Source organism: Hippopotamus amphibius, chromosome 1, assembly GCF_030028045.1.
Source record: "Hippopotamus amphibius kiboko isolate mHipAmp2 chromosome 1, mHipAmp2.hap2, whole genome shotgun sequence".
Lineage (NCBI taxonomy): Eukaryota > Metazoa > Chordata > Mammalia > Artiodactyla > Hippopotamidae > Hippopotamus > Hippopotamus amphibius.
Window position 1 is genome coordinate 41,656,536 of NC_080186.1, and position 18,719 is coordinate 41,675,254.

The window sequence follows — 18,719 nt, forward strand, 5'->3', positions numbered from 1 at the left end:
CTTACTTCCCTCACAGGACTGTAGAATCCTTAAAGCAAAAACTCTCCCAGCACAGGGCCTGGCACACAGTAAGTGTTCAAGAAGGGAAGGAATGAGTGAACGCTCATCTTCTCATACCAGTGTTTTCCTAACGAAGCACCTTCCCTCTCACCTTACCCTCCTCATTGCAGCCAAGATCATGTCTTTAACATGCTTTCCAAGCACTCTCTTTTTCTGTACCGTGGCGGGTCAGACAAGGACCGGGGTGTTGCCAGATGATTCAGGAGAGGTTTCTCCCAGGCCACACTGTTCCTCCCACCTTGCCGAGCCCTGGCTGTGAGCAGGTGAAGGAACCTGTGAGTGCTGTGCAGCAAGGGGCAGCCCCAGCCCCGGTCCTGCTGCCCCATCTGTGGCAAATGACAATGCCTGCCTTACCACCTTGGTGAGAATGGCCAAGAGCAGCCTTGTGAGGTCACTTTGGAGAGTGGAAAGTACTTTGTGGACGTGAGGCAGTGGAATCTGTAGGAATGTGCTAGAGGAAATTCATGGCTGTGACGTGGTAAAGGGTGATCCAGACCCCCACCAGTCTGATGGAGGAGGACAGCGCTTCTATAGGTGCTCCCTGGTAGTGTTCCAGATGTTTGCTTGTGTGGTAAAATTGAAAGGTGTGTCCCAATGGGCGCTAGAGTCCCAGGCTGGCCCACGAACAACTGTCTGAGTCATCACATAATAATATTTACAGAGTAGAGACTAAATTCTAGGTATGTGCTAGACACATTAAGTCTATTGTCTTAATTCTTTACAATAACCCATCAAAGGAGAATTGTTCCCCTTTCTACCAGTAAAGAAACAGACTTATCAAGATCAAGTTACTTGCCCAAAGTCACAAATCTAGTGAGTACTGGAGCCAGCCCATGGCTCATAAGCTCCGTGCTGTACTGTCACTCTTGCAAAGAGTAGGGGTTACTATGAGCCTGCAAGGGTGGATAGGGATAGGGAGTTTGGAGTGACTGTGGATCTTCCATCAAGATCATTTGTACAGTCACCTGCTTTGTGGCCACCCTTACCCAGAGAGAGAGAGGAGTGGTCTCCCCATTCCAGCTCCTGAGCTCCAGAGCAAGATTGGTGCAGGCATAGAAATGCCAGTCTTGTTTTCAGAGGTTCTGGATAAGAGAAGTGAGCAGGATCCTGATGGTCTGAGGCACAGGGTTCTTTAGGGCACTTCGTCCAGCAATGGAAGCCTTGGGCTCTCGTGGGGTTAATAAGCCAGCAATGGCAGACTCTCTGCGGGAGCTAAAAGTCCGTGATTTTTTTTAGAAATGTTTCAGCCCAACAAAGGGCCTGACACCTGTAGTCACTCAGTTAGGATTTAATAAATGTATGAAGAGACTTGAAAAATTTAGATACTGAGACAAGCATTTGGATGTTGAATGTGGTAAGATCCTTTTTTTGTTGTTTTTGCCCACTCCCACTTCTGCAGGTTTCCTGGATAGAGGACTGAGAGAACAATAGGCCTAAAGTTCCAAATAGAGGAGAAAAACTAAGCAGGATTTAGGCTTGGTGAATGATGGAGGTGCTGTTCACCCTTGGGATGTGTCACTGCTCCGTGACTGGGGTCTGTCACAGTAATCCTCCCTGGCTGAGATTCTGCCTCTGTCAGAATCCTCTTTAGGGGAAATGGTTTTGGGTCTGTCATTGACTTTCCAGTGCCAGCCCCTTTTCCCTAGCAAGTCTGTCTCCAGCCTGCTCTGCCATGTATCCCAGCTCTGGCTGCCCAGAACTTAGGGGATCAAGGTCGTTACTATCCATTGTGCCTTTTTTGGGTGCCAGGCAGGCACCGCACTAAGCCCTTGACCTTCATCATCTCTTTTGTCCTCACAGCAGAGGAGAGCTATCGTCAGACCACGGTTCCCTGACCTCACCACACAACGTGATACGAACTGTCTCACCACCAGTCTCATCTAAGCTCCTGGCCCTTTTAACCCTTAATTGAAAGGGAGCTTAGTGTCCCCTTCTCTGTGTTCCAGTCCCACCTATACAGCCCTGGAATGGCACACGTCTTGTGGCTTTATGATAATTGGTTCATATGTGCACCATTCTTCCATTCAGCTCATTTATTGAGTACCTGCTGTGTGTTGTCTGTTGCCCCCATTGGCCTTGAAAGTCCTTCAGGGCAAGAGACCATACTTGTTCTTACTTGTGTCCCCAGCATACAACACTATGCCTGACTCTTAGTAGATCCTCAGGAAATGTTTGCTAAGAGAGGCCTCTAAATCTAGTTTTCAAGCAATATTCAGTCCTTCCAACCTCAGATACTGGAGAATGGGAAACCTGTCTCTTATCTCTTAGCTTAGTAGGAAAACACAGCTATGATTCTGGATACTTAACTCTCAGCGATCCCCTTAAGTGGAGGAACCCAAGCTGCAATTAACCCAAAGAGCCATTAATGCCCAAGTCATTCATTATGATGGGTGGGTGTTCATTCACTCTTTCAGTAGGTGTTGAGCACCCTGTAAGTATCAGGCTGTGTGCTGGAGCTAGAGCCAAAGAGATGAATAAGACACACACACACGCACACACGCACATACACACAACCCATGACCTCAAGGAGATCAGCAGACTAGATAGAGAGATGGAGACTCAAGATCAGATGGATTAAGGACCACGGGTACAGTTCGTTGAGAGCACTGCAAGGGGAGTTTTTAGGAGGAGGTGAGATTAAGGAAAGCTGTCTAGAGAAGGTGACATTTGAGCTAGGCCTTAAAAGGAGTAGGGTTAGCACCTGAGGAAGGAGGTGGAACAATGTTCCCTGTGAACAAAGCACAGAGGTGGGAAGGTATATTTTGGGGGAGCATAAAGATCATTCAGATAATTAATTTGTCAATAATTGGCAAGGGTGAGACAAGGGTGATCTTCATTACCACAGACATATCACTGCGATGGTTTTATTTCCCTCTCCCTACAGCTCCCTCCTCATGTGTAAAAAAATAGTTCTGCTAAGTTATAACCCGAAAGGACAAGAGTAGGAGAACCTTGTGTAGAGTGACACCCTGTCCTGGAAGTTACATGGGATTCTTGGTCCTTCAGTGCCCATTCTCAAATGCATACACGGGGACCCTTCCTATAAAGGCCTCTCTGCATGTCATCCATGTGCTGGGAAGGAGCCCACAGAGGCCACCGATGAGTTTCTAGAAGAGGTAGATGTTAAGATGGGCTGCCTTGCTCCATTGGCAGGAGGAGGCCAGCAAGGCAGATTAGTCACTCACTATCATTTTATCTATTGAGTCAACATCTATTTTTAGGTGTGGAACCTGTAAAGGGACCTGGCATCTCTGCATGGAAAGGGAGAGAGTGCCATGGGTAGGGGGTGTGCTCATCCTTCATGCCTCTTTGTGTGACCTGCTGCTAAACCCATTCTCAGATGCAAGGTCTGCTTCACTGCTGGAGATGTAGTTCCTAATGCCAAAGGTCCAGTTTAACACGTACAATTCCTTTTGCAAACATGCTTTTGTGTGTGCAGAGCACACACACACACATGCACACACACTCACTCCTATAGTCTTAGCAGGTCCTGTGAATTGGTTATATAAATTAAATAAAACTGAAAAATGCTAAGGCATATAGGTCCCTTCCTGTCCAATATTGTCAGATGTGCTCTGAAATGACTGTTTTCATCATCTATTCTGAGCCCTAACCACCCCAGAAATAGCTTTAGCAGGAAAGTGCTTTTGTTAGACTAGCTGTAAATTATATTTCAAATGTCTGATGTTGTTTTCTTAAAAAATAAATAAGTAAATGAAAGTCTAAAATTAATGACTGCTGGGGTTTGCTTTGCTTATGTGTACTGCTACAGATTTGGCTTCTTGCAGATGGAATTTCAGATCTGTTTACACTTCTGTGTTAGCTTTTTGGGGAAAAAAAAAAGCAGTTGCAAGATCTGGGAGGACAAATTTACAAAGTCGAACTTATTATAACCATCGGTGAGGCTCGCTTCTCTCTCCACTGCCCTCCCCCTCCCTCCTTTCCATCGTGCCCTCATTTTTGTTTATTGTGGTTTATCTGCTCTGCCTCAAAGTTAGAAGGCAACTGGTTCTTGCAGATGTTATGACAAGGTCACATATCCAGTTTCGCAAGCAGATGTTCATTCAGCCCCATTTCACCAGCACTTTGTCATTCAGCGAGAGCAGACCTTGTGGGAACAGATTGGAGCAACACAAAGGATGGGATGTAAAAAAATCTTGCAGAGAACCTGATCGCTTTTATGTGTTCAAGAAGGGGAATGGGGGGTGGGGCGGGGCAAGGAAAGAAATCTGCAGAGCAGAATTTCATGGGTTTTTTTTTTTTTTTTTGGTTTATTCAAAGATTATTATGTGTTGGATACAGTAAATCATCTATACACCCACATCCAGGAGGTAAATCTTCAGAACTGCATGCGTGGGTAGTTCTGCATTTAACAGCTGCCATACAGTAGCTATTTTGTTCTGCACTTAGAGACCCTTATCTGTGCATTTGTTTTAAGTTATCATCGACTCTCCTTTTGTTCCTCTATTGCTGGTCTCCTGGTTTTAGCTACTATTACAAGAGTAGCTAAAAATCTGAACTACAGAGTTATTTGAACTGACACTGTGAGTTAGAATGATAGACGCAGGGCTGTCATCTTGGTTGTCCACTCGGTCTCTACTCGGAGGTTGTTGCCTATGATGGATTTAGCGCCTCTTGCCTTTTCCTAGGTCTCATATGCCCGTCCGAGCTCTGCCTCAATCAGGGATGCTAACCTCTACGTTAGCGGCCTTCCCAAAACCATGACCCAGAAGGAACTGGAGCAGCTTTTCTCACAATATGGCCGTATCATCACCTCACGAATCCTGGTTGATCAAGTCACAGGTTAAGTATTTTTTGTCATTATTTTGTGTCTCAGTGTCACCAGCCAGTGTCCTGTGACCCATAGGAGCAGAGGGGTAATGGTTACTTAGGGAAAAGGATATGGGTCATGAGTAAATAGATTTTTGACTTAGGAGAAAGACTTTTTATCAATCAACTGCTGAAATTTAAAATGGGCCATCTTGGGAAGTAGGAGATCTCCATCATGGGAATTGTTCCAGCAGCAGCTAAACTACTTGGCAGAGTTGTGAAGAGGATTCAGCCATGAGGCTGGGAGTGGGGCTGAATGACCTTCAAAGTCTCTTTCAACCCTCAACCAAATAACATTACTTTTGTATGTGAAAATAGCCTGTATGTATAGCTCTGACTCTGGTGATAGCATTATAAAGTTAGAGGGAACCTCAAATTGCCTCATTTCACACATGAGGAAACAGAGGTCCAAAGTGGGACATCTGTCCAGTTAGTTAGTAGCAGTGCAGGGATAACCCAGGATCTGGTACTGTGATACTTTGGCCATCATAAAGAAAAGCAACCACCACCGCCTCTCAGTAAGAAAGGCACCCAGTTTGCATTTTTTTAAATTGGGGTATAATTGATTTTCAATGTTGTGTTAGTTTCAGGTGTACAGCAAAGTGCATCTGTTATACAAATACATATATCCACTCTTTTTTAGATTCTTTTCCTATACATGCCATGCAGAATATTGAGTGGGGTTCCCTGTGTTATACAGTTATAGCTCCTTATTAGTTATCTATTTTACATATAGTAGTGTGTATGTGTCAATCCCAGTCTTCCAGTTTATCCCTCCCCTCACTTACCCCAGGTTGCATCTTTGATGACAGAAGGTTTTCACCTACTCCAATTTAAAACACATCCTGAGAGTTATTTAGCATGTGTTTATCATTTGACTATGGCGACAAACCCTCACTGAAGGCAGCTCTGCCCCAGACGCTGTGCAGGGGGACGCCAGAGACCAAGGATGAAGGTGGCACAGTTCTGCCCTTACAAGACTCCAATGTGATGAGTACCTGCTAGGGCTGTCCAGTTCCCAAAGAGAGCTCAGGAGAAGGCATGTTGTGGGCATTGTTGGGAAGGAATCAAGGAGGTGATGTTTGAGCAGAGTTTTGGAAGGTGACTTGCAGTTATCTGGCAAGAAGGAAGGACAGAGCGTGCTAGGTGGATAAGATGTATCCTGTTGAATAGGTGGATAGGACATGCCCTAAGACATGGAGTTGAGGAAGAACATAACCTGTTCAAGGAGTATCTGGCAGTTTAGCATGGCTGGCATGAGGTCCAACAAGGGGTTGCGGCCAGATCCTCAAGGGCATTAAATGCCATGCCAAGAAGTCTGGAATTCACCTGTATGCAACATGGAGCTATGGAAGGGTTTTTTGTGGGTTTTGTTCATTTGTTATTCTGTGTTTGGAGTGGGGAGCAATGAGGAACAGGTACCATCCATGAGGTAAAAAATTGAAAAGGTACAAAAAAGGTATAAAAGAAGTTTTTAAAGGGTATAATATGGGCAGAGTTTGCTTTTCAAATAGATTACTTAGTTGTCAGGTGTGGAGGACTAGAAACCAGACAGTGGGTGATCAATTACAGCAACTAAAGGAGACTTGACTGAGCAGGGTGGTGGTGGAGGGCTGGAAAGGACATATATGAAAGATGCCTGTGTTCTGTGGGTAGGAGTCACAGTCCAGAGCTATGATGGCAGAAATGCAGGCAGGTGCGTTTTCATGGGTAAGAGAGACTCAGGAAGCCAGGCTTAGCCCTGGCCCCACAGTTGGGCTAACTTCCCAAGGAACATCCGTGGGACCCAGCCCATCTCTTCCTGGAGATGTTTACCAGTTTGGTTTGTTCAGTCTTTATGAAGGCTCTTTCTCTTTCCCCAGGAGTGTCCCGAGGGGTGGGATTTATCCGCTTTGATAAGAGGATTGAGGCAGAAGAAGCAATCAAAGGGCTGAATGGCCAGAAGCCCAGCGGTGCTACGGAACCGATTACTGTGAAGTTTGCCAACAACCCTAGCCAGAAGTCAAGCCAGGCCCTGCTCTCCCAGCTCTACCAGTCCCCCAACCGACGCTACCCCGGCCCACTTCACCACCAGGCTCAGAGGTTCAGGTAGGCGTGCCCACAGGAGAAAGAGCCCTGCTACACAAGTACAGGGCAAGAGTCAGGGAAGCCCACAGCCCTGAAGCGTGGGGCGGGGTGAGAACCTCTGCCCCTAGGAATCACTGTGGGAAACTACCCCCAAATCTCAGTTTCCACTGCTATAAAATATGATGACTGGACCAGATACTTTCCTAAACCCCCTTTGAAACGACCACTGTGACTGTGATTAAACTTCAGATTCTTTGATTGAAATGAAATTTCTGCATTTAACCAAATAAAAAGGTTCAGTTTCAACAAGAGTTAATCACAGAGAAGTGACCACATTCAGCAGTTTAGACTTAAGGCTAATGCGGTGGCTTTTAATAAAATGAAAGAAAAGAGTAGCCCAGGAGACACATCCTTGCCAGAGGGAGCGGTTTGGTCTGCCCTCCTCTTTCTTCTGCCGATAGCTCTGTTGGGTTGGTGGGCGTAGGAGGGAATCCTCTCTTCTGTGTTAACTTTACTCTGACATTAAGTCAGCAGACTCCAGGAAGACAAGGAGGAAGACTTTGTCCAAGCCTTATGGGTGTTTCCTAACCCAACCCTCAGGAAGCTCTAGGTGCAACTGGGCATTCCCCTTCTCCTGGGACATTTCTGAAAGGCAGATTTCTCTCCATGCAGGCAGTCCACCTGACCTTGACCAGCCTCTGTTGTGAAAGAGTTAAGAATATTCTTGACCTACCCATAATAATTCTAAGTAATTATTTGATTCCACCCAATTTCCCTTTAATGAAAGGGTCTTTCTCTTTGTCAGACATCACATGAGAAGATAGTAGGCCCTTCCCTCTAGCCACAATGAGGAGAAAAATCAGCCTCTGGAGTGTCCTCCCATGCCCCCTGAATGTGAAATGGTTAGTGATTTCATGAAGGGTCCAAGTCATCTAATTTTTATTTTGTGTGAGAGCACATGCAGTATTTATTTAAAAAAGCTTTCCAGTAGGCTTCTAATGGTGGAAACTGTGGTTACTACTGCCCCATGATGTGAATAGTGTGTCCCCAAGTAAGATAGTGAACATGAAGGAGATTATAACAAAACGGCAGTTTGCTGGGAGGTGCTTTCAGGTTGTAAATAGTAAGTTAATTTTAAAAAAATCTGAACCCTCAAACTCCCCCAATCAAAACAAAAAAAAATGTGTGTGTAGTAAGAAGATTTAGTTAATGTAGCCAGGCTAAGAGAAAAGATCCATTCTGATAGGCATAATGTGTGTGCTTGTATTGTTAATTTGGAACAGAGACCTTTATTCATAAATTTCATTACAGTAAAAGGTGAACAACTTAAGAAGCCGCCCCTTTTAAAAAATTTTCACGCACAACATAAAATAAAATCCACACAAATGTTCTGAGAGGTGGGAGGGAATGGGATTAATTCAGACCTTGAAAGAAAGAAAGGTTCATTAGACACTTGCTTTAAACTTTCGCATTGACCTGAACATGAATTACTTTAGTTGGAGGCAGGAAAAGGGGAAACTAGTAGCGGATAGACTCATAAGCACTGGGGAAAGTTTTTGAGCTTTTCTTCTTTGAAAATGGAGCATTCTTATTAATAGTTCCATTGAGCGATCTTGCCATCTGTGAGGCATTAACCCAGAGACCCTCCTTCTCTTTGCAGGCTGGACAATTTGCTTAATATGGCCTATGGCGTAAAGAGGTAATTAAAACTCCACAGATTGCCAGATGTCCGTGTTGGCACAGACTGGGGCTAGAATTTTTTTTTTAATTCACTAACTTTACTTTTTTTTTAATTCTTCCTTTTTCTTCCACCAGCATGTCAAATTCTTTTTTACTTTCAGACCTCAGTTGGTTTTGTTTCTTTTAGGGCACACAAAGTGTGTTTGTGTGTTTCACTTTTTCTTTTATTTGCAGGTGGGCTTCTCCTATGGTTCAGGTGCCACAGCTACCAAGCCCTTGATAATCTGGTCCTCTGCACGGCTCCTCTAAGAGGGAAGGCTGTGACTCTTTGCCAGCTGATTTTGCAAACTTGCAAAGCAACTGTTTTACATTAGCAATGCCAAGATTGGGTTAAGAGGGCAGATTCCAGCAGATCAATATTAGAACATTTTGCTAATCATTGTTGACAATCTTCTGATTGTCAGTGGAAAAATTAGATTTCGGACCACCAGCCCTGGCAAAAGTATGAATAAATGTGCGGATTACCTTGTGACTCCTGTCCCCACCTCAATGTGCATTTCGGGGCCCAGACTGCGAATGAAGTGTATCTGTGTGCACCTCAACCAGGGGTTTCTTTTGTTACAGGTTTTAGCAGTAATTATCAATACTCCCTTGGTTGTATATGTATGTATGTTTTAAACTTACTGTTTCTTTTATTTAAAACCTTTTTGTGGTGTTGAGGGTTCAAACAGAGTTAAGGTTTGGGGGACTTTCTGAACGTAGTCACAAGGTGTGTTCCAGACCTAGCGGGAAAACTGAATTTCGGAAAGTTGGGTGCTTTATGTCACTGTGTCCATGAGATTCCCACATGTACTTTTGATAAGCCCCCCTGAGCTGCTAGGAACATAGCATCTTCATCATCCTGCTCTGTAGAGCTGCACACTTTAATTCCCCTTCCTCCAGTCAAGGGACAGGGATGTGGTCTTGAATAGTCTGAGTCACAGTCCCTGTATGAGGCAGGTCTTTCACCACTTGGCCCTGCATGGTAAGTACCCTGCTCTGGAAACTGGCACGCAGTGGTGGAAGTAACTTGACTGCAGACTTCACTCTCAGGGCGCCAGCCTCTCAAATCTCAATCCCAGCCCCCATGAGGGTAACTGAATTATCTCCACGTGTCCAGCACACTGCTTGCCTGTTCCCATGCATTTTACATTTTCCCAGCTCTGTCCCATGCCTTGCTCCTCTTGAACTTCTGTGAGATTGCACCGAATATTATGAAGAGAGTGGTGCTTATCTATAGATGAGGTCAGGGAAGACACCTGCAGTGCATCGTGCACCCTGCCATCTCCTCCAGTTCCCCACCTGTAGTAAACTTCACAAGTTGATAAGAGCATTCTCGTTTCCTATTAAACCCAGATTTGGATCCAGAGTCGTTTCTACCAAAGTGCAGGTAGCATTACCACCTACAGTGCAGGCTCTACTTGAAAACTCTTTGCTAGCCCTGACTTTGGCCTTATAATATTTAGCTGTTCTCTACCTATAAAAACTGAAAGAGGTCAGTTGACGCAGTTAGAGGAGAGAAGGTTGAGAAGACAGTCTTCAGAAATAATGCAAATAACATTAGACATGGATTTGCCCTTCTAAGACTCCGTACTAGGATGGTTTTGGTTTTGTCCTGTTTTTTGTTTTTAAGAGGGAAGACTGACAGTGAATAATACCAAAAATAATATCTGTTGAGTTGTTATGTTTCACATATCTTCAGCAGCCATTTGATTACCTAAATTGTAGTTAGATACACAATTATTCTTTCATAGGACTTTCAAATCTCTAAGAATATATGCTTAAAACAGTCCTAAATGACACTTTATCCATTCGCTTCCCCAGTTTTTGCTTCCTCTCCTCCTATCCTCCACTTCAGAAAAAAAAACAAAAAGTAACCAAATGAAAAGCAAGAGACTAGTCAGTGTATAGAGTCAAAATACCTGTATAAGTTTGGTATAAAGTAAAATGTTAATAAATATTTTTTCTGCTGTAGGCACTGGTAACCTAATTGTTTCATCTGATGCATCCATCATGAATCACATACATATTTTATCAGACAGTGTATAGAATCTAAAGGATTGTTTTTCTTTTCAAGATGACGTGAAAACTGAGACGATTTCAAAGCCTAATACAAAAAGTAGTTGTAATAGGACAAATAACAGTTTTCTGCTTTTCTAAGGTACAGTGATTCAAGATATGTAAATGCACAAACCACTTGAAATCTCACTCCTGTGATGCTAGAAATGAATTCCAGATAATATAGCGTCAGGGAGTGGTACATCTTTATTGCTCAGGGGTTTTTTTCTGAACTCTTTTGAATAAATGCTAAATGAAACATAAACCACCCATTGGATTAATAACAAGACATGTCTGTTCATTCTTACGTATCTCCATGCCCGATAATATCAAGAGATCTTTGACAACCGTAAGTCAAGGGACTGCAAAGGTGGTAGACGAGCACTTCTATGGCCATGACCTAAACTGCCTTAAAAAATAAACAAAATGTCCCAAGCATTGACATCCACCAGTGTTATTCGCCTATTCAATCAATAAACAGTTATTGAGTGTTTTCTATGTGTCATGTCTGTGAGATTCCCATATAAGCTCCACTGAATAAGTAGAGCAAAAGGATGAATGAGGTAGGGCCCCTTCTCTGAAGAGCTCACTATCTGTTGTGGGGAGGGAGGGTGAGAGTCAGAGTGGGATATCCTATGAACATATACTGTGATCATATGACAGTGTCTTGCTTTGGGAGTTCTTCATGGTTTTTAGGAGTTGACCTAGGCCTTCCTCTTGACATATACGTGCCTTAGCCAGTCTAACTATTCCCATTAGAAGAAATGCCACAGACATTAGTTTTTGCATTTTGGTTTTTAAACCCTGAACACTCTCCTGAAAACACTCACTCAGCCCTCTGCCCCATGTCTGTGTCTGTACATCTGTGTGTTATCCACGGTCAGACTGATGTCTGGACCAGTCCCCCCTTCTGCTTGTCCCCCCAGGTTCTCCCCAATCACCATTGATGGGATGACAAGCCTTGTGGGAATGAACATCCCTGGTCACACAGGAACAGGCTGGTGCATCTTTGTCTACAACCTGTCCCCTGATTCTGACGAGAGTGTCCTCTGGCAGCTCTTCGGCCCCTTCGGAGCCGTGAACAACGTCAAAGTCATCCGCGACTTCAACACCAACAAGTGCAAGGGATTCGGCTTTGTCACCATGACCAACTATGACGAGGCAGCCATGGCCATTGCCAGCCTCAACGGGTACCGCCTGGGAGACCGAGTGTTGCAAGTTTCCTTTAAAACCAACAAAGCCCACAAGTCCTGAATTTCCCATCCTTACTTATTAAAATATATATATAAATATATACGAACAAAACACACCCGCGCACACACACACATGCACACACACAAAAGAGGAAGAAACAAACTTTTCAAGGCTTATATTCAACCATGGACTTTATAAGCCAGTGTTGCCTAAGTATTAAAACATTGGATTATCCTGAGGTGTACCAGGAAAGGATTTTATAATGCTTAGAAAAAAAGAAAAAAACACAAAAAAATACCTTTGATGCATTGAATGTTCTTTCATAGCTGTCGTTGTTGACTATAATATACATAGATAGCGACGTGCAGGGATTTTTACCCAGCCAGCTAACTTTACTACCTTCCTTGAAGGTGGGTCTTTTTAAGATGACCATTCGCTCATTTGAAGAAGAAAAACAAAAAACAAAAAAAAATAATAAAAATAAAACAATTTTTACAAAGTAATGGGATTCAAAGGAAGAAAAAAAAGATTTTTCTTTTTTGTCAAAACGTTGATCCAATCAGATTGGTTTAAAAAAAAACCCACACAAATTAAAGAGGAATAATAAAAATTGCAAAAATTAAAAAAACTTTTGCAAATTTTTTTATTTTTCCTTTTTTCTTTTATATCATGTGAACTAAAACAGTCTTCTGTTAGGGGATGGGGGCCAGGGGGATACCTGATGACATTAACAATTTAATAACACTAACATTGTTGCCAAAGAGGTGGTCTCTTTGCTGAAAATGGGTTTCAAGAAAAATCTATTTTTATAAAATATAAAGAATTTTTACAAGAGAATCTGGATTTGAGAAAAAAATATTTTGACTGGCTAATTTAGGGGAAATTGACAACTTTGTCGCGTTCATACTGCACTGGTAACTTTTTAGAGATCAAGATGTGTGTTTTAAACTGGATTCGTAGACTGTTTTTTGAAGGATGGGCTATAAACAGATGATCTTCATATCTTTTCATAGCATGTAATAATAATTAAAAAAATTATTAATTACTAGGGGAAAGGAGTGTTCGTTCTACCCAGGGTACCACAGTTCCCCACAGTCAAAACCCAAAAGCAAGGAGATGAGTTGAAAGACAGTTTTTCTTTAAGTCATCAGTATGGGATGTCAGCAGAACAAAAATTTAAAAGATTAATTTTCCTTTTGATCTAAAACTTCCTTAGTTTGAGCAGTAGGTGCTACGAAATTATTTACATATCTTAGTATCATAGTTAAATGTAATGTGTTTAGGAGAGGAAAACAAAAGATACCTTTGCTTTAAATTCATTAAGGAATTTTCAAATTCACTTTGTAGCCCATGCTGATAGAATTGGGCTGTGTTGGTACATTTGAAACACTGTTTATGTTGCTTGAAACACTTATTTATTTAATCGCCGATGTGATGATGCCTATGGCCGAGATCAAATATAGCTAGATTGGCTAGACTACTTATTTGTTTACTTAAACTATGGGAAGAAGCATATTATTGTGTCATTCTGTTGTGTGTGTATGTGTATATACAATATAAATATATATATATAAAGTTATTTTTTCTTTGAGTTAATTTATTATAAGTTGTAACACTTGGCTAGTTTTGTTTGTATATGTCAAAATGTTTTCTTATGATATTTAAGTGACAGTTAAAGAGGTATCAAGGTAACTTGTGTAGAACTATTGTTTGATATATTGTCATGTTTGTTGTGAATATTTTTTCTTACTGCACAGTAGAAAAATAAAAACAACTGGGTCTTTATTTTAATGTAATTCAGATTGGGGAAAACAAAACAGAGCTAAGGGAACAAAATGACTGAGGGAGCATTCTCCCATGTCCAGTGCACTGATCATTTTAGTATGTTTGTGCTTTGTACGGTTATATATTTAAAACAAAAACAAAACAAAAAAATACAAGGGTTCATGCTCTTCCCTGGGTAATAGAAACAGTTACTCGCTATGCATAATCTAGTTGATAGTTAAATTTGCTATTGCTTTTCTTGTCTTGTTATATACAATCTTTTCAATACCAGTTTAGTCTTAATGGTAATAAAACGTTATGGTTATTTATAACTTGTGCTTATTTTGTGCGTTTTTTCACATGCTGAACCCACTAAGTGCATGTAGACAGAACTGTTGTTTTCACACTAAAGAGGCAAACTTTGTAGTAGTAGTCGTAGTGGTAGACAGATAACGAAAACCACGGCTGCATCATAGACTCCTCCTTTAAATTTTTTTTCTGTTTTTTTTCCTCTTTTCGGTTTTGAAAAAAAAAAAAAAAAAACCAGATTTCAGTTCAGAGAACACTCGTTCAACATTCAGGGAAACCTTTTTACATCACCTGCTATGAATGAACGCAGTTTGCTGGCAAAGTTTTGATGCATTTGCTAAGCATTAGTGGGAAAGGCATGCCAAAACCTCTTCTCTATAATGTGTTCACTCTTGGGGGAAAAAAAAGGAAAAAAATTCTTAGGACCAGGCAGTTGTATACTTTAGTTATAATGAATGACTTCATGTTAATCTTGCTAGTTTAGATGATTTCTGAGGGAAAGTATTGTAAATGTTTTTTTTTTTCATAATCTTGTTGTGTTTGAATTATTTGTACTTTGTCCAGACAATAAATGAAAGTGTGTAGAATGGATTTGAGCTTCCCAGATTTTTAAATGTGTTCATTCACACTTTTTTTTCTGTAGCATCTTCAGATTTCCCCAATATTTTTACCATTAAACAAACAAAAAAGGCAGAGAAAATTTCTATTTTGCAACTTAGCCCAGTCTCTCAAAGTCAACTCAGTATTCAAAAGTCATTGCCCTAGTTCCACACTACTAAACGTGTGGTCTCCAACCACAGTATAAGCGTCATCTGGGAGCTTGTTAAAAATGCAGAATCTCAGGCTGAATGCAAATCTATATTTAACCAGATCCCCAGGTGAATCACTAGTATTTTAAAGTGTGAGGGGCACTGTCTTGGTTGATAACAAGCAGGCATATTTGGCATTCTGTCTGGCATTATGATACATTAGTGTCTGTTATTCATTTACAGGCATACTTGTGACTTATGCAGAAGAAAGAGAGTCACTATTTGCAGAGCATCTATTATGTGTCAGACAGGCTGTGTGGTGCCCTCTACATTCTCTCACTTGGTCCTGCAGCAATCTGGGAGAAGGAGATAGCACTATCCTCATTTCACAGATGACAAAACTGAGGCTCAGTGCGATTAAGTAACTTGAAACAGCTAGCAAATTTCCAGCTGGGATTTGAATCTGTGTCTGATATAACTGCACTGCACCTCAGCATTCAGATGCCAGAGCTTGAGCAATAGTAAGGAAACAGCCGATCTGTACTGGAAGTGAAAGGAAAAGTCACCTCTTTATTTAAACTCATTTTTGCTGAGAAGTGGCAAATATCTGACTTTTTCTTACCTTTGAACAGAAACCCTAAACAAGGACTTTTCATACTGTGTATAAGAACATGATTTAAGCTCAGCTTAGGGGGAAAAGACTGCCTAAGGTATCATGAAGTCATATTAAAATATGCCCTGAACTTTACAGATGAGCTTTTTAGTGATTTCCTGATGTGACCATTCATTGATGATCTACTGTCTGTCTTCTTCATCTTCTCACTAATTGAAAATTCATAATACCCCATAAAACATCACATCACCATCCACAAACTGACACTTGAAGAAGAAATGCCCCCACTGATCCAGATGAAGGAATAGTCAGATTCTCTTCCATTTCTCATTAGCTCCTTTTTTTTATTATTATATTAAATTACCTCGGTGGTTGGGATAATTAAATTCAGGGCAAAGAATGGGATTTAATTAATCAAGCTAAATATTAAAACTCTAAGTCAGCCTGAACTTTGCATACTTAAAGAGTCTTCTTTTAGTTTTATCTTAAAGACAAGCCCCTATGTTCCTTTTCTGAAGAAAAATGGGCATTCAAACTAATCACTGCCCCCAGGAATAACAGAGCTTCGCAAATGTGTATATAGGATCTAAAAATGTTGCTGCCAAACCTATGATAGTTATCACCAATCATCACCATCCCTGCTCCTTAAAGGTATCATTTTAGTGCACTTTAAACAAATGGATACATTATTTTGGAATATTGGAAGTTGATGGAATCTTACCAGTTCACATAGTTCATTCCCCAGCCTCCAACAGATCTATCCTGAAAGTTTCACAATTAGCTGTAAGTGTTTCACTAGATCTTTAAAATGTCCAAAAAAGGACATTCTACATACACTCTTATGGCAACACTTCCCCACATCAGCACAACGTGTCTGCCTAACATCTAATAAAAAATCCATCTTGCTGCAAGTGTAAGACTGTTACCTCAAATCTCCAGGCAAACATTGTATAGTTTCTGTAGGTGTTTGCTGGAGAGGTCTAACAAATCACAAGAACCCAGAGATTATTAAATTTCTTTCAGATCATAGGTACATTATGTTTCGCTTCGATGAAACATTGCATGCCAGAGAAGGCTGAAGGCATTTACTTAGTGTTATTTCTGTCAAAGTGATAGGAAGAGAAGAGGGCAAAAAAACACGTGCTTGTGTCTAAAACCATCCCACATCATCACCACCAGCATCAAAACTACTTACATTCGCTACCGAAGATCAAACACTGACCAAATGATGGTTGCAGTTAGAAGTTTTTATCAGCTTGGGTCCTGTTTAAATTTCTTTCATCAAGATCAATCATTATTTATTAAATAAAACATTTAAACTGCAAAGAATAACATTTAAAAGTACACTTGACACTCACAAACTCTGTTAGGGCCCCACCTCAGTCAGCATTTAGATCTGGCTACTTTATCCTTGTCAAAATCTGGCACTTAGTCGCCTTTTACCATGGATAATTCAGGAAACTCCCATTTCTTGAAATTGTTTTGCCCTGACTTTCTGTAGGCACTATGCATTTGTTCCCTAACAGACATACACATGCAAACACACAGAAGGAAACATTTGTACAGTCGAATAGGAGGTGAGGTTTTCTACTTTCACCTGCAAAATTAAAAAATCAGACCTGACAAGACAGCATTAACAGCAAGAGTGTGATTTCAAAACGGAAGAGCCATTAAAATCTTAATTTGAGGCCATCCTTCCTGGATCCATTCCGCAGCCTTAACAAGAGTTCACGGAACACAGCTGTATAATATCCTTACACCCTTCACTGCCTTTGTTCTACCTGGAAAAGAGAATAATAAAAGGAAATTATATTTTATTTCCATGAGCTACAATCAAGTTTTAATATTGTCCAAAAATGACTCGCACTGTTCCTTTATCTTATTAGCTTTTTGGCATATTAGGTAATAAGATAATTTCTCATGGTACAGTATTTATGTGAGAGTCATATTTCTCTCTGTGCAGATCACTTACAAAAGTGTCTGTTAACAGGAGAGAATGATGCATAATCAGCGCTTAAGATTAAAATAGACCTGAGAACATAAAAGTGTTCCTTCAATTAAAGGAATAGCATTTCTCCAGTCTCATCTTTTTTTGTTTCTGCAGCAGGATAAAAACTGGCTTAAAATCACCCACCCCTGGGTTAATTACCAAAAGGCTTCACTATGCAAGTCCAGCTTGATCTACTAGCAGTTCAAATGTAAAGTGGATGCACATGCCACCCCAAGATGCCATGTAATTATTTTAAACAGTTTCCAGCAAAGTCCTTGAGGTTTAAGAAATGGTTTCTAGAAAGAGCACTAGCATTTATTATCTTTCCAATATGCCAGGCACTATACATTTAGCATTTGGTCCTTCTGCCAACTCAGTGAGGGGTGACATCCCCCTTTTACATCGAGCGAAAAGAGATTCGGAGAGATTTGATATCTTGCGCAAGTGAGTAGGTGGTAAAGACAGGATTCAAACCCAGGCCTATCTGACCCCAAAGCCCCCAGTTATACCACCCTGGCTATGAGCCAATTCTATCATAATTAGAGCTTCATTTCAATTAAAGGTGGAGATGAGTCCTGTTATGTAACGAACAAGGGAAGTAAAGTTAATGCACCATGCCTGGGGCTAACCTTCTCCCCAAATCTTTAATGGAAAAATAGATTCAATAATATTGGTTTACAAACAAATTGACAAAGAAAAACTGAAAAGAATAGTTTTTAAACACTTTGCTCAGCAGTGCCAAAAAAACAAGATGATTTGTTGACCGATCTATTGAAACCACCAAAAGCCACGGAGGTTGAAAGGCGTCAAGGATAGGGTCAGAAGCTGAGAATGCTTACAAGCCACGTGAGCTGCCTTAGGAGCTGGCCCTGTGAGTCTCCCCACAAATTAAAGGCACTGTGTGAACCAGCATTACTGTGGTGGGAGCTCCTTCACTATCTGTGTTGCCCCCCGAATCCTTGGAACAATCCTGGGAGGCACATAACATAATCCCCATTTTACATCTGACAAAAAAGTCTCAGAGACATTAAGTATCTTGCCCAAGGTTGTACAGCATGTAGCAGAATTGGAATTTACACCCATGCCATCTGGCTCCAATCCAATGTCTTTCCACTAAACCACACGGATGGCCTTTTAATGTGACACCATGCAGAGAATGGACTGGAGGACATGAGGCTGGGGGGGTGGAGGGCGAAGGGGAAGCTGGAACGAAGTGAGAGAGTAGCATAGACATATATACACTACCAACTGTAAAATAGATAGCCAGTGGGAAGTTGCTGTATAACAAAGGGAGATCAACTCGATGATGGGTGATGCCTGAGAGGGCCCGGACTGGGAGGGTGGGGGGGAGTTGCGGGAGGGAGAA

General features: G+C 41.4%; 1 protein-coding gene across 2 annotated transcripts in view; it reads left to right on the plus strand.

The window, feature by feature from the left end:
- The window catches only part of ELAVL4 (ELAV like RNA binding protein 4), an 85,898-nt gene extending 71,874 nt beyond the window's left edge, over positions 1-14,024 (plus strand). The window contains exons 4-7 of one of the 2 annotated variants that reach the window (XM_057744671.1): positions 4,710-4,863; positions 6,753-6,978; positions 8,618-8,656; positions 11,661-11,988. In XM_057744671.1, the coding sequence (XP_057600654.1) occupies positions 4,710-4,863; positions 6,753-6,978; positions 8,618-8,656; positions 11,661-11,988 (747 nt within the window). Of the gene's footprint in view, positions 1-4,709; positions 4,864-6,752; positions 6,979-8,617; positions 8,657-11,660 lie in introns of both variants that reach the window. The other variant, XM_057744676.1, reaches the window with a different exon arrangement.
- The last annotated feature ends 4,695 nt before the right edge of the window (positions 14,025-18,719 follow it).